Source organism: Peromyscus leucopus, chromosome 18 (assembly GCF_004664715.2).
Source record: "Peromyscus leucopus breed LL Stock chromosome 18, UCI_PerLeu_2.1, whole genome shotgun sequence".
Taxonomy (NCBI): domain Eukaryota; kingdom Metazoa; phylum Chordata; class Mammalia; order Rodentia; family Cricetidae; genus Peromyscus; species Peromyscus leucopus.
The window spans coordinates 41,209,310-41,224,270 of NC_051078.1; the positions used below are offsets into that span (position 1 = coordinate 41,209,310).

At 45.7% G+C, this 14,961-nt stretch overlaps 1 protein-coding gene across 3 annotated transcripts in view; it reads right to left on the reverse strand.

Moving 5' to 3' along the window:
* The window catches only part of Gnptab (N-acetylglucosamine-1-phosphate transferase subunits alpha and beta), a 73,582-nt gene that overhangs the window by 36,629 nt on the left and 21,992 nt on the right, over window positions 1-14,961 (reverse strand). For 2 of the 3 annotated variants that reach the window (XM_028880301.2, XM_028880300.2), the window contains 5 exons: window positions 8,383-8,502; window positions 7,796-7,837; window positions 5,558-5,763; window positions 876-940; window positions 415-549 (listed from right to left, as the gene is read on the reverse strand). In XM_028880301.2, coding sequence (XP_028736134.1) covers window positions 415-549; window positions 876-940; window positions 5,558-5,763; window positions 7,796-7,837; window positions 8,383-8,502 — 568 coding nt within the window. Of the gene's footprint in view, window positions 1-414; window positions 550-875; window positions 941-5,557; window positions 5,764-7,795; window positions 7,838-8,382; window positions 8,551-14,961 lie in introns of all 3 variants that reach the window. The other variant, XM_037196850.1, reaches the window with a different exon arrangement.

A 14,961-nucleotide genomic window follows, 5' to 3' on the forward strand; every position in this document is an offset into this window, starting at 1 on the left:
ATGCCCATTGGAGTTCTCACTGCTTTTATGACTCTTTCCAACACACACACACACACACACACACACACACACACACACATCACGCAATGTAAAAAAAAATAACGATAAATTATAAAAGTAGTAATTTCAGAGCTGGGTTTGGAGGCACAAATCTGGAGTACCAGCACCTGAGTGGCTGAGGCAGGGGGATTGCTACAATTTCAAAACCAATCTGGCTGTAGAGTAAGGCCTAGTCTCAAAAGAGCAAGGAATGAGGACCTTCTGTGCAGATTTGCTTTTCTGACAGTGGGCTGTGACAGGTCAGAGTTCATCTTTGCCTGGGCTATCCTTGGAACAAAATGCCACATGGGTCAAGAGAGAAGGGTCACGCGTGGTGTGAGACGAGCCACACTGGTGGATCTTTTCTGCTCTTACCAGTTTGATTTTAGAAGAAAGGTTTTCCGGCAGTTTAGTCTTCAGCTGACTTGTCTCCTTGAACGTCGGCGGGAATCCACTCAGGAAGGCCAAGTCTTGCATCAGCACTAAGCCCGGGACTTCTTTGTCTGTCGTCTGAAATCAGAGGAGAGGACTAAACTCGCCTTCCTTCTCGAAGCTGGTGCGCCTCCATGCCTCCACTGTGTCCTGGGAGCTTCAGATGACATGCCACCGCAGTGGGCACTCACTGGCACCAGGAGGCTAGCCTCAGAGGAAAGGCTCTTAAGGAGCACAGCGCGGTGCCTCAGGACCGCAATCCCAGAATTCCCAAGGGGAGGCAGGAAGATTGCAAGTTGATGGCCAGATGGGACAACACAGCAAGACCTAAGGAAGACAGCTTTGGTACTCATGCTTTTATTCCAGTCCAATGCAAAAGCACAGTCAGATTCACAATGACATACCAAGTAGGCTCTCCAGACTGTCTGTCTGCTGCTTCCCTTCAACAGTCCGGCGTGGGCATCCTCCACTACAACAGACAATGCAAGAAACAAGCACACGTTTAACAAATGCTTACCTGACTCCTGGCAGAACACCATACAGAGCTACTAAAATAGCACAATACACGGTTTCCAAAAAAGTCGCCGGAGATGATAAAATTAGCACATTCGACAAGGGAGGCACACTGTAAAGCAGTGTATAACTGAACACTAAATTCTGTGCTGCCAAGAGATCTGTGCAGGCAGCAGCAACATGGAGGGCTTTGTGGAGACAAACTTAAGCTGGACTGAAAGGGAGAGAGGGTGGGATGATAGGGAAAAAAAAAATCACAGCTGTAACAGCAAACCTGGGCGAGAAAACAAAACAAAACACTGTCTGACTACGTGAAAACCCCTGGGAATATGTCATTAATGTCAAATAAGAGGAGCCAGACAAGGGAAAGGGGCGTGAACAATAGGAGAGGTGTTTATATGAAAGCAAGCAGCTGCCGGGTAGCCAGTATTCCCTGAAGAAGCAACTTCCTCAGAGCTGGTGGTGGGGGCCACACAAAAGGGTAGAAACGGCCACTGAAGGTGCCACCGACCTCCAGGATGGAGGGCACCAGGAGACACTCAGTGTGCCGGCTCCGATCTGGATCTTCCAGAGGGACAAAGGAGGCAGGTCCTACAATGTTACAGTCTGGGGAGATGGACAGGAACCCTGGGCCAGCGGCTCAAGCCCGTAACAACAGAGCCCCAGCTGAGTGGGAAGCACCTGCTTAGGGTGCGCAAGGCCCGGGGAACGCTGCAGGGAAGGAAGTTCGGAAACAGTCTAACAGAAGGCCCTATAATCTCAACACTCACGAAGTTGATGCAAGACGACTGTCATGAGTTCAAAGCTGGCCTGTGCACAGTGAATACTGGACCAGTCAGGGCCATACACAGTACAGTGTCCTATCTCAAAAGACCACCAGCAGCAGCAGCAGCAACAACCCCACCTCTCAAAGCAGCAGTGTGACCGTGACTTCAAAACACATGTATTGGGTAACTGTCTCCACAGATAGAGGGGACAATATGCTGGTAAACTGGAGAATTCTAACAGGTCTGGTATGTGTGATATAACATGCATGTAATCTCATCGAAGTCTTCATAACATTCTCCCGCCATCTTCATGTTTATGAGACAGAGAGACTGACTACTTAAGCAGGGGAGATTATGACCTAACCCATTCTGACCGAAGGGTGTGAATTACACAGTGGTAGCCAACCTGGAAGATTGCTTGAGAGGTTTGCCACGGCCCTTGTCTCCACCATGAACCCCACACCAAAGTTTTGAAAGAAACAGGGAGCACGTTTGCGAACCGTGTAGACAAAGCTGACAGGTATCCCAGCTAACCGACTAAGGACTCTCCACGCTCTTGGCCACTTACAGCAGAGCATCGAATGCAGTACAATATCGTCTTCTACAACCAAAGGTAGAATCCGTAACCGGGCACCACAAGCCAATTCTACAAACAACCACCACAAGAGGTGTTCACCCAGAAACGGCGCTGGGCTGACCTTCAAAAGGGGCAGAAGCCAAACACATTTCCCTTTCCGCTTTAGCTCTGGGCCACCTTCACTGTTGCCTGGATTACGACAATTTTTGTGCCCGCTCAGTTTGCTCTCCCTACAACACAGCAAACTGATCTGTACGGAACATAAGTCAGACTGTCGCTCCCATGACTCCCCCGGTGCACTATGGGTTAAAGACTCTGGGTTCAGTGTGGCTACCACGACCTGCTCCCTCCCAATTCCCGAGTCTTGTCTTGGCCTCCTTTCTCTTGTTCCCTTTCTTTCACTCACTCTGGCCTCCTGCTCCTCAATCATAGCAGCTGCATTCCTGATGCCGGGCCTCTGCACTGGCTACTCTAACTCCCCGACAATTCTTTCTTCGGCCATTCACGTTGCTCATAACCCCCTTCAAGAAGCCTGTTCCTCCCACTCAATTTAGGATGTTCCTGACTAGCCTTTCCTTTTCCATGCCCTTATTCGGTTTTTCTCCATAGCATTCTTTTCTACAAAGTATATAATTTACTAACTTGCTAATTATTTGCCGATTCAGGGTAGAGAACACGGCACCTGTTCATTCGCTCTATCTCTGTCACCAAGGACAGGACCTGCACACTGTTAAGTGGACAGGCCTGCTTTCCCTGCAGAGCAAGCCACAGGGAGTACAAAGGTCACGACCACCTCACGCATTAAAAAAGAATTGTTTTTTAAATGCTGAGGATCATACACAGGGTGCATGCTACAAGGACTTTACCCAAGCTAGACCCACAGCCCAGTGAACATACTGTGAAAGCACCCTGGCAACAACCACCTAAAACCCAGAAGAGATCAAGAATGAAAGGAACACCCCCCATGGGGAAGGGGTTACATCCCCTCTCTATGTCCACTGGAAACACATCTGTGTCTACAAATACGAGAAAGCTATTTGCCGTTTTTTTCTGAAGGCCACTTTAGTTCGGAGGTAACGCGAACTGCCCTACCAAGGTATCATTTCCTGTAAATCAAAGGGTGTTAAGCGTGACTGGAAAAGCCACTTTGCTTTGGAGTCTTGGGACCAGGCTGCAGGGCTGGGCTAGGTAATGGCTAACCACACCTCTCATTTGAGGGGAAGAGGCTTGTATTCAGAAAGCCCACACGTTCCCTCCACCTAGAAATAACGTCAGGACTAGGAGCAGCATTATGGCAGTCTTCATGATATAAACCGGTGTATGGCCAAGTTTTCTCTCCATCAGGAAGTTACACAAGACGCCATGAATTCCTGGGCAACTGAAGATAAATTCTGAGTTATCTTACACTTACGACGGAGCTGGGAAAGCCAAGATAAAAGCATTGTGAATGGCCCAGTCCTCCTACGCGGGAGATGGATGGGGAAGACCAGGAGATGGCTAAGAAGAGGCTGCAGCAGGAGCCAGGGCCCACCGCCTGCACAGTGACCAATGGCAGGGAAATATAATAAAAGATAAACAGGGAAGAGAATAAGGGGACAGCAGAGCAGAACCTGCAACACCAGGAACAGGAAGGAGCTTACACCCATATGGAAAGCAAATACATACTACTGAAGTACAGTCTTCTAAGAGGCAGTGAGCCAATGAGGTGAGGATTTTCAGATTGATTTGCCAGTTCACACTAGGTAGAGAACTTTACAGACAGACAGAGGACCTCGGTGTCTGTTACAGGAGTCTGTGAAGGAAATGAAGTGAACAGGGGAGGAACCAAAGAACAATAAAAGCAAGAGATAGGATGAGGTTAGTTATTAGTTCACGAGGTAGAAGTACGGAAGAGGCAAAGACGCTCCCAAAAGCGGGGGCTGGAAGGTGTGATGTGGACAAAACGGCTGGCACCCCGTATTGTGGAATGAGCTAGACAGCTCTCATGGCACCCAAGTCAAATTCACAGCGTCTCCGGGAAGAGGTGCCCAATGCACAGGATGACTGAGAAGAGAGACCAGAGCTAGGACACACGCGTGGCCTTGGCAGTCATCTCCCAGCCCAGGGACGAAGCAGCTTCACACCAGGAACTAATTACACAAGCTGCTGAGCCATCCATTGTCTTAGAGACAGCAGATGGCGATGCCTCACCGTTCCGCAGGCCGGGAAGGGCAGGTCCAGCACAGCTGGTTCTAGGAGGAAGTCAGGGTCATCTTGTCAACTTCCCAGGGGAGGGCTGGAGACTGCGGTATTAAAAAGGGTGCTGACTCTACTCATGAAGGCTTAGCCTTCACGCCCTGACCATCTACCACAGTGCCATCCCATTGGGAGCTCAGATTTCACTGTGTGAAGAAGGATCAGGAAGAAAAGTCATTTCTGAATAGGGAGCAGGAATGCTCTGGTATGTTCTGCCCAAACTGCAGAACACAATCTCATCGAGTTATATAGTGAAAAATAAAACAACAAGAAACCAAAATAACAACAAAAAACAGGCTCCAGATGACTGTGAGCCAGGAAGTACTTTCTGTGTACCAGACTGAAGGTCCTCACAGGGTATTCAGAACCTGGGCTATGGTGTGTTTCATGAAGGAAATGCTTTGCAGTCCTTTCCTGAGATGACAGATGGCTTACAATGCAATACAGTAATGGCTCTTTGGGCATTTTTAGGCTATAGGACAGTTCTTAAAAACTGAATCACTTGTTTCCTTCCGAATCCTATTCATGACAACGTGGTTTAAATACACACTCAGGGAGCTGGGCATGGTAGCACACACCTTTGATCTCAGCACTCAGGAAGCAGAGGCAGGTGGGTCTCAGAGGCTGAGGTCAATCTGGTCTACATAGTGCATTCTAGGATAGCCAGGGCTACATAATAGAGACCCTGCCCCCAACAATGAAACCTCCAATAATAATAATAATAATAATAGTTATTATTATTATTATTATTACACACAGGGGCTGGAGAGATGACTTAGCAGTCAAGAGCACTTGTTGCTCCAGCAGAGGACCTGGGTTCAATTGCCAGGACACACATGACAGCTCACAACTCTCTACAGCTCCAGTTCCAGGGGATCTGGCATCCTCTTCTGGCCTCTAGGCATGAGGTGTACAGACAGACAGACATGCAGACAAAACACTCAACACACAAAATAATGGATAAATCTTTCAAAAAACAGGAAAAAACTCTTACCCTCCTTAGTACCGTCAAAAACAACAACTGACACATTAGTGGAAGGATTTTTTGGTTTTGCAACATTGAACATGTCGCTGGCAGCGTGAAAAGACGGATAGAGAGCTGGCAGGTCTTTCAGGGTGCTGTTGGCTGGCAAGGGTGGGTCCAGAACAAGCATGGGCACCTTGATGCAGTGCGTCAGCAGACACTCCAACTGCTTCTCACTGCGGAGACAAACAACATGTCAACAGTGTCGGCAGGGCAACGCTGTGGCCACCGCTGAACGAGGAGCAGCGGTTCGAATCCTGTAACCTCTACAACGTTTCATAAATCAGTGCATCTCAGGAGCGTTCAATTTTTTTGTTAGGAAGTGTGGAATAAAAATAACAAGACACATGGTAAAGACACAGTTTTCAAACTTCTGTTAATTGTAAGAGTCAAGTGTGATGTCTCATATTTGATGAGCAAAGGGGGCCAACCATGAATTCTAGGCCAGTGAAATCACGTCTGGGGGAGGGGGAACAAAAAAGTAAGCTTGTCACCAAAATTTGCTAACTTAAAAATCCATAAGAAATTAAGCACTTCAGTACTACTATACACACACACACACACACACACACACACACACACACACACATATGTATATGTATATTTATAAGTCCATTGAAGCCCCTTGCTAGCTAGTGTATTTGGATAGAGATTTTGGCTAACAGTATCACGTTGCTGGAAACAATTTACCCACCCTGGTTAGAACAATATGAGCTACATTGGACATCACACTGATACAAGCAACAGCCAAGTGTAGCGTGGTTTTAATGTGAACATGTAGGAGACTTTCTATCTGAATCAAAGAAACGCCTTTAAAAATTACCTGAATAGACGCAATAGACACCTAACATGGCTAGGAAGCTCACGAAGTGGGAACCATAACTAACTAGTACAATGATGTTCAACCGTCTTAGTTAATAATCAAAGAAAGGCAGAAGAAAGCAACCCATTTGCTCAGTTATCTTAGCAACCCTCAAAAATGGTGAGTCCATGTTAATTCAAGCACTGTAAATCTGTCCCTCTCAAAAATATCTGGCCTCGTAGCTCGTTAGGGAACCAATGTGGCACTCTAGACACACTATCTACTTATAACACACACACTTATAACATGCCTGCCCAGTATACTGAGAGGTATGAAGCACGAAAATAATGCATCGACATAGGAATGAAAAAGCAGGACACCTTAGGCCATAAACTAGGACTGACAGTTGTGAGCTGAGCATAGCTGTACATTCCTACAATTCCAGGAGGAGCAGGGGTTCAAGGCTATTCTCAGCTACGCGGTGAGTGCGAAGGCTAGCCTGGGCTATCTGAGAGCTTCTTTCAAAAAATTAAAACAAAGGCGCCAAAAGACTGTTGAGGAATGAGGGCCAGGATCATCTCCACCAACAATCTCTTGAAGGTCTCAGTGGAAAGAAGCAGTTAAACGTTTCCGTTGGTCAGCAGGAGCTGTTTAAGGACTCAGCCGAGCCAAGCATGGGTGAAACCAATATACCTAACAAGACAGATATAACCTGGTTCTTGTCATTGGGCTAAATCCCCTTCCCAGTCCTTAAGTATATACAACCTGACAGCTTCCAAAGATAAGGAGAGATTAGAAATGGACACATAAATAATGGGCATCAATTTTGTAGTCAAAACACAGGGTATAATTAGTTTGAAGAGGCCAAGGGAACAATGCTCCAAGACGGATAAATGAGTACTCTAACCCTGCCAAAAGCAAGCAGGGTTTGGTTGGCCAGAACACAAACGGCCGAGTTCTCAGTCACTCACGCTCTTCAGCACCGTAAATTCTCTCTAATGGATGCACTTAACTGGGGTGTCAGAAACAGCAGGCGAGGGGCTGAATATGAGCAGCAGCTTACATACAAAACACAACAGTTGGGGGCTGGAGAGACGGCTCAGAAGTTAAGAGCACCGACTGCTCTTCCAGAGGCCCCGAGTTCAATTCCCAGCAACCACATGGTGGTTCACAACCATCTGTAATGAGATCTGGTGCCCTCTTCTGGCATGCAGACATACATACAAACAGAACACTGTATACATAATAAATAAATAAATAAATAAATAAATAAATAAATAAATAAATAAATAAATAAATCTTTAAAACAAAAACAAAAACAAAAAGTTAAGTGCCCACAACTGATGATCCAAATACTTCATTGCAACCTTTCAAGCTTTACTCTGAGAAGAAACCAAAATGCTTACCTCTTCTTTGTTGGTTCTGTTGTGTTCTTCCCAAGGATTTCCCTAATGAAAAGCAAACACAGCCTGTTAAATATGCATGCATCAAGCCGGCGCTGGCCACAAATGTGAACAGGGAGAGTTTATGATGCTGCCTTTCTTGGTGACTTCACTGGAGACAGTTTGCTAATAGGGAGTGTTACAATGCTTATGGCACTGAAAATGTAAACAAACCATATGTTCTGATGAAATGCTATCAGTAACCCTGAACCGCCAAAGGTAACCAATAAAATTCACTTAAAATACCATCTTATTTTCCTTATAAAACATGGAATGTGGCTGCCAGTCATTTTAGGCAGTCTCAAAGGCCATGACAGAGAGAAGTCATTGCAGTATGTGATGGAAAATGACCTGCAACTGTGTACTGGTGACATTTAAAAAGAAATAAGTGGGGAAGCTCTCAGCAAGTCTTCCAGATGAGAGGGAGGAACAGTGAGCAGCCGGCTCTGAGGGATGATCACTCTGCCCATTTCTGACGGTACATCTCCGAGAGCTCACATCTCCGAGAGCTCACAGCCACCCACAGACTCGTTTTTTTTCAGTTGGTTTACCTCATAGCTTTCTGCTCTTCCTCCATCTGCTCCCGGACCTGCTTGAGTTCCTTGAGCAGTTCAAGGTCTGTGCCATTCACCCAGGTGTAGACCACGTCGATTGGCATGGGCAGACAGAGCCTAGGGCAAGACCACAGGTCCTCCAGCTTAATTGTAGGTTTCCACAACCTTAGATTTAAGAATTTAGACTTAAGCCAAGTGGTGGTGGTGCATGCCTTCAATCCCAGCACTGGGGAGGCTGAGGCAGGTGGGTCTCTGAGTTTGAGGCCAGCCTGGTCTACAGAGCAACTTCCAGGCCAGCCAGGGCTACACAGAGAAACACTGTCTTAAAAAACAAAAAACATCAAAACAAACAAACAACAACAACAATAAGAAAGAGTTTAAATTTAAACATTATCAGGGAAACTCGACGAAAAGGCCACAGAACCATGGCATCCACATTCAACAGAACCACGTCCTTTCCTGGGGCCACCGTTGACGGGAATGGTATCTAAAAAATACCATCCCTGTGAACTGCATTATGTTAGAGACTTCATGAAATTTCCCTCATTTGATCCTCACAACCACCCTATAAAAAGGTTGATTTATCTTTCCTTTTTAGAGGTTACCTGAGGGGCTATCAAGATGGCTCAGTGAATTCTAAGGGCTTGCCGCACAAACCTAAAACCCTGAGTCTGATCCCTGAGAAGATAAAGAGAACTGACTCCTGAAGTTATCTTCTGACCTCCACACATGTACCATGGCAGACCACTGCCACCATCACACACACACACACACACACACACACCACCACCACCACCACCACCACCAACAACAACAACAACAACAACAACAACAACAACAACCACCACCACCATAGAGGAGAATCAGAGATAAAAGTAACTCCTAAGAGGCCTTAGAGTTCTAGTGGACCAGGGGTGCCTGATCATCAGACATGGGTTTCCGTTTGGGTAGTGAAAGTTCTGGAACTAAATGGTGCTGACCGTCACTCATCACTGTGAATGCGTTCGGTGCTACTCTCAACCACACACTCTAGAAACGGCTAAGATGCTAACTTCCCTGCCACGGCAGTACATTTTGCTACAAGAAAAGGTGAAACAGAGTGAGAATAAAGATTATCTGGGTGTAGAGGGCGTAGTCTTAGAACTCAGCTAAGGTTAGACAGTCTCATATATCCCATAAATGCAGGATCAGCGGAACCAAATGCGGCCAAATACAGAGCGGCAATCAGAAGCTTAGAGAGTAAAACACCGGGAAGACTTGGCCCCAGCAAGGCTTCCGCCTTCTGTGCTCAGACGGCCGCTGTAAGTCCAGCCCTCCTCTTCTTGTCCTTTGTTCCAGAACGCCGGACATCTTTCTAATACATTAAATGACTAGCCAGTGGCCTCTCCTATTCGCTACACAGGTCCTTCCTTGTACAGTCACCACGGTTCCTGGTACAGTCCAGGCTCTTAGACATCCAACATGCTCAACTGAGCTGAATGGCCGTGGACTAGTTGGGCCTGTTGGCCGTCTTCCTCCTACACATCCATCCTTTTTTATTTATCTGCAGCTCAACAGGCGTCGGAGTTCTAAGCTTTGGCCTTGCCGACCCCACCTCAGAGAGCGTCCAGCATGATGGACCATGCCTGTCTTAGGTCGTTCTGGCCCATGATGGTGGCAGCAGGCTCAGCTAAGTTTCTGTATTATTCATTACAGCTAACACAGGAAATGTTTCCAATTAAATCAGACAAGGGCAGAGGTTATGGCCTTTGACTTTAGTTTTTGAAAAGGTTTGGCATAATATAAAAAAGGCTGTTTGATCCCTCCCGGATTCTTACTTATGTTTTGATTGGCAGGGTGGTACTTTTAATCTTTCTCCTTTTTAAGTGTCTCCTACAGAACATCTGGCAACAACTGGGAGCCACTAAGGTGACTCTGTAGGTGTTAATGGCTCTTAGACATCCAAGTCATGGCCCTCCACAGGAGGTTATACATGCCTGGCTTTCTGAAATTCAAAAGGTGACTCCCCAGGGATGGACACTCTTTGAGGGCTAATAGTCAATGAGGTTAAGAGCTTGTTTGAAAGCCAACCTAAGACAGGCACAGTCCAGGTGCTGAGTCCCCCTGAGGTGGGGTCAACCAGACCAGAGCAAAGAACTCCAACTCCCACTCAGCACCCACATAATAAAATAAAAGGGTGGATATGTAGTAGGACAGGTCCATAGGGTTGAGGAAATTGGCTCAAACCAACTGCCAAGGCATACACATAACATACTTCCTTAAGAGCCAACCTGGACTCTGCCTGAGGGCCTAGCAACAGGCACTGTCAGAGTTCCTGATCATGCCCAGCCAATGAGGGATGACCATGCAATGCCACCAGCCTGGGACACAGCCTGGGTGCTGGGAGCAGGGTATATAAGGCCCTCCCTGTTATTGAAAAAAAAAAAAAAAGTCTGCTATTTGCCTTTCATCTAACTCCTGGTGTCTGTGTCATTGACTCCACACCTTCTTAACCCCCTCCCCCTGAGGGAGCCTGCACCATGGTTCCATCCTCAACACTGGGGAAAAAAAGGGCTGAGAATATGGCATTGTAGAAAAAAAGGCTAAGTGTGGAGATGAGCCAGTTTGGAAGTGGAGGAAGAAACACTCCAGGAAGAGCACTCTGGTGTGCCCCGAGGCACACACACACACACATCTGGGTATCCAAGAAAGTAGGAGACCAAGTAAATGGAAGAACCTAACTAGAAATGAAGATCAGAGAGGTAACAGGGTCCCACAGCTTTGTCGGGAAAACGAGGATGAGTATGTGACAGCTGAGTGGTGAAGAGTCACCATTGCTCCTGGTTCATTCAGTCTAGGCTTCGAAATCCATCGCTCTCGGGGCGACCTGCTTGCTTACGCTCACCGTGTAGAGTTAAGAACCTGCAGAACACTCTCCTCTTTTCTTTCATGCCACCTTTAGCCACTCCTTCCTCCCCCACCCACCCTTCCTCTTCAGCCCCATTGTCTTGGAAGAGAACTCACTCAGAATAGGACTCTCCCACAGCACTCTGACACAGAGACTTACTATCAGTTCTGAGTGCTCAGTCTAACCTCGCTAGTTTCTAGCTCGCTCTTTTAACTGAAACTTTAACCTGTTTCTCTGTATCTACCTTTGGCCTGGGGCTTTTTACTGTTCTTTCCTTCTGTATAACTGACTTTCACTGCTTCTCGTGTCTGGATGGCTGGCGGCTGCCTGGCTTCTGGCCCCAGGCACGTCCCTGTTCTCTTGTTCCTCCTCCTCTCTAGAGCCTGGATTTCTCCTTCTATTTGTTCTCTCTGCATTCCAGCTGCGCCTATCCTTTCTCCTGCCTAGCTATTGGCCATTCAGCTCCTTATCAGACCAATCAGGTGCCTTAGGCAGGCAAGGTGAAACAAATGCAACACATCTTTTTCATAATTAAACAGAGTAAACAAAGCAGCATAAATAAAGTAACACACCTGTACACAGTTAAAGTAATATCCCGCAGCATAAACAAAGTAACACACCTTTACACACGTAAAGTAATATCCTGCAGCATAAACAAAGTAACACACCTTTACACAGTTAAAGTAACATTCTGCAGCATAAACAAAGTAACACATCTTTGTCTAGTTAAAATAATATTCCATAATAGCAGGGTTCCTCTGTGTTACCCTGGCTGTCCTGTAATTTGCCATGTAAACCAGGCTGGCCTTGAACTCACAGTGATTCACCTGCCTGTGCCTCCTGAGTGCTGAGATTAAAGGTGTGCACTACCACTGCCTAGTTAGAAGGGATTCTTAGTACACTTTACAATCAACAACTTTTCCCTTAGGCATGTACATCTTCCATGACACAGACAGCACCCGGGGCAGAAGCAGAACTATGTGCATCTTGTGTCCTGCTTTCCTAGTCATGTATTTCCTCTCCTCCATCTCCAGGCTCTCTCTCCCCTACTGCAACAATATTCATAGCTTTCCCCTCCAAGTTTTTCCTGCCCGGGTCTTTCCATGGTTCTCAAACAGTAGCTGACTGACAGCTACATGGAGGAGTTTCAAGTGGAGTTTTTAAATGCACAAGTCTAAAGTGGGACCTCAGAATGCTCTTTTCTAAGAAGTTCTCAGCTAATGCTGATGCTGCCAATGAGAGAATGGCCGACTTCTGTAACTGTGCTTCATTTCCCCCTACCACACTGCCAGTTCTACGTGTAAGATTAGTGAATTTATCTTGTTCACCACTATTTGCTACCTAGAGTCTAGAACAGTGCCTTGTGCAAGCAGGTTAATATATACTAATTAGGTAAGTAAATAATTCGGTTAAAAATTTTTTTATTATTATTACTATTACTGTTATTTGAATGGGTGTTTTGAATGCATGTATGTCTATGTACCCTCTATGTGCCTGGTGCCTGCAGAGGCCAGAAGAGGGTGCTAAATCCCGTGGAACTGAAGTTACAGGCAACTGTATGCTGCCATTTGGGTCCTGGAAATCAAACCCCAGGCTTTCGGAAGAGCACTCGAGGCTCTTAACCACTGAGCCACCTCTCCAGCCCCAATAACTATAATTGTCTTCAGCACACATGTGTGTTGCCCATTAATATCTGATTCAGTACACCCACATATAAATTACTCAGGGTCACTCCAACTCCCAACCTCCCTAATGGTCTTCATTCAGACTAAAATTCTTTTTGGGGTGTGTGTGTGTGTGTGTGTGTGTGTGTGTGTGTGTGTGTGTGTGTGTGTGTGTGTGTTGTGGTGCGTGGGTGCTTGTTTTTTTGTATCAGTGACGGCACATGCTCATGTGAGGAGTGCAGAGGAAACTTTGAAGAATCAGTTCTCACTGATCCACCAATTTGAGACAGGATCTGCCTTTCTGTGACTGTGTACCCCAGGCTAGCTGGGCCACGATCTGATTCTGTCTCTGCCTCCCATCTCCACTTTAGGGGTGTACTGGGATTACAGATACAAGGTTGCGTCTGACTCTTACATGGATTCTGAGCAACTAAACTCAAGTCATTAGGTTTGTGTGACAAGCATTTATACAATAATAATAATAATAATAATAATAATAATAATAAGAAGAAGAAGAAGAAGAAGAAGAAGAAGAAGAAGAAGAAGAAGAAGAAAATGAAGAAGAAGAAAAAGAAACCTTCTTGATGCAATAAATTTTCCAAAGAGAAGGTGGGAAGGGATGGAAGAGGAAATGCATATTCTTTAGTTCTCCTGGCAGAGTAATGACTCATTCTTAGTGGGCTTTAAAAAAATCAAAAGATCTAGGTAAATGTTCAGCTGAGGAAAACAACTCAAGTCCATAAGTCATATATCCATTGGCTCTTCAAATGAGCCTATTATCACATGCCCAGCTAAACATGAGTTAAAACTGAAAACCTGAAAGAGGTCACGTGATCAGCTCATGGTCACGAGTCAGTTGTTTTTCCATCAGGCATGGCAGTGATGAGTCTCGGCCTGTAGGTCTAAGCACCAGGCCACCCTACGATCTTGGTTTCCAGAGAAGTGAGGCTGTGACTCAGTACAGAAGTGATGGCGACAAAAATGTGATACGATTTGTATTCAAACCACTGTTTAAAAATAGCCTTTAAAGTCATTTAGTTCCACTGTAGGGGAAAAAACTCCCCACAGAATTAAAACAGGATTCACACACAATTTAATACCCATGTTTTACACATGATGAAAAAAAGCCCTAGAATGAATGGCTGCCTCGAAGTCAGTAGCAGTGGATGATCAACACAGTTGCTTGTTACTAACAGAGACTGGGATTGCCTTTCATTCAGAGCAAATGACACTAATAAAAACTGTACAGGAACTAACAAAAGAACGGGAGCTTTCAATGAACATTACATTGTTGTAGAATATTATTTTATAGTGTGTTACTTTTGTTTATGTTGCATTTGTTTAACTCTGTGAAGCTGTGTTACTGTGCCTGTCTAAAACACCTGGTGGTCTAATAAAGAACTGAACAGTCAATAGCAAGGCAGGAGAAAGGATAGGCGGGGCTGGCAGGCACAGAGAAGATACAGAAGGAGAAATCTGGGGGGAAGACGGGGTAAGAAAAGGAGAACTCCAGAGGCCAATCATCCAGTTACACAACAAGCCATGGAGTAAAAGTAAGATTATAGAAGACAAGGGGAAAGCCCAGAGGCAAAGGTAAACGGGATGATTTAAAGTTAAGAGAAGCTCGCTAGAAACAAGCCAAGCTAAGATCAGGCATTTATAATTAAGAATAAGCCTTCATGTGTGATTTATTTGGGAGCTGGGTGGCAGGCCCCCCCCAAAAAAAAGTAAAAACAACAACATTACATTGTTTAATGCAACCTAAAAATAGTAGAAACATTAGTCACAAGGATTTTAGGCTGTAATTCTAGCACTTGGGAGGCTGAGGCAGGATTCTGAATGCAAGACCAGACTGGACTACAGAGTGGGACCTGCTTCAAAAATAAATAAATAAATGACCAAGATAAAAAAAAAAAATCTGTGGAGAGCTGGGTAGGTGGTGCACATCTTTAATCCCAGCACTCAGGAGGTAGAGGCAGGCAGATACTTTTGTGTTTGAGGATAGCCTGGTCTACACAGCAAGTT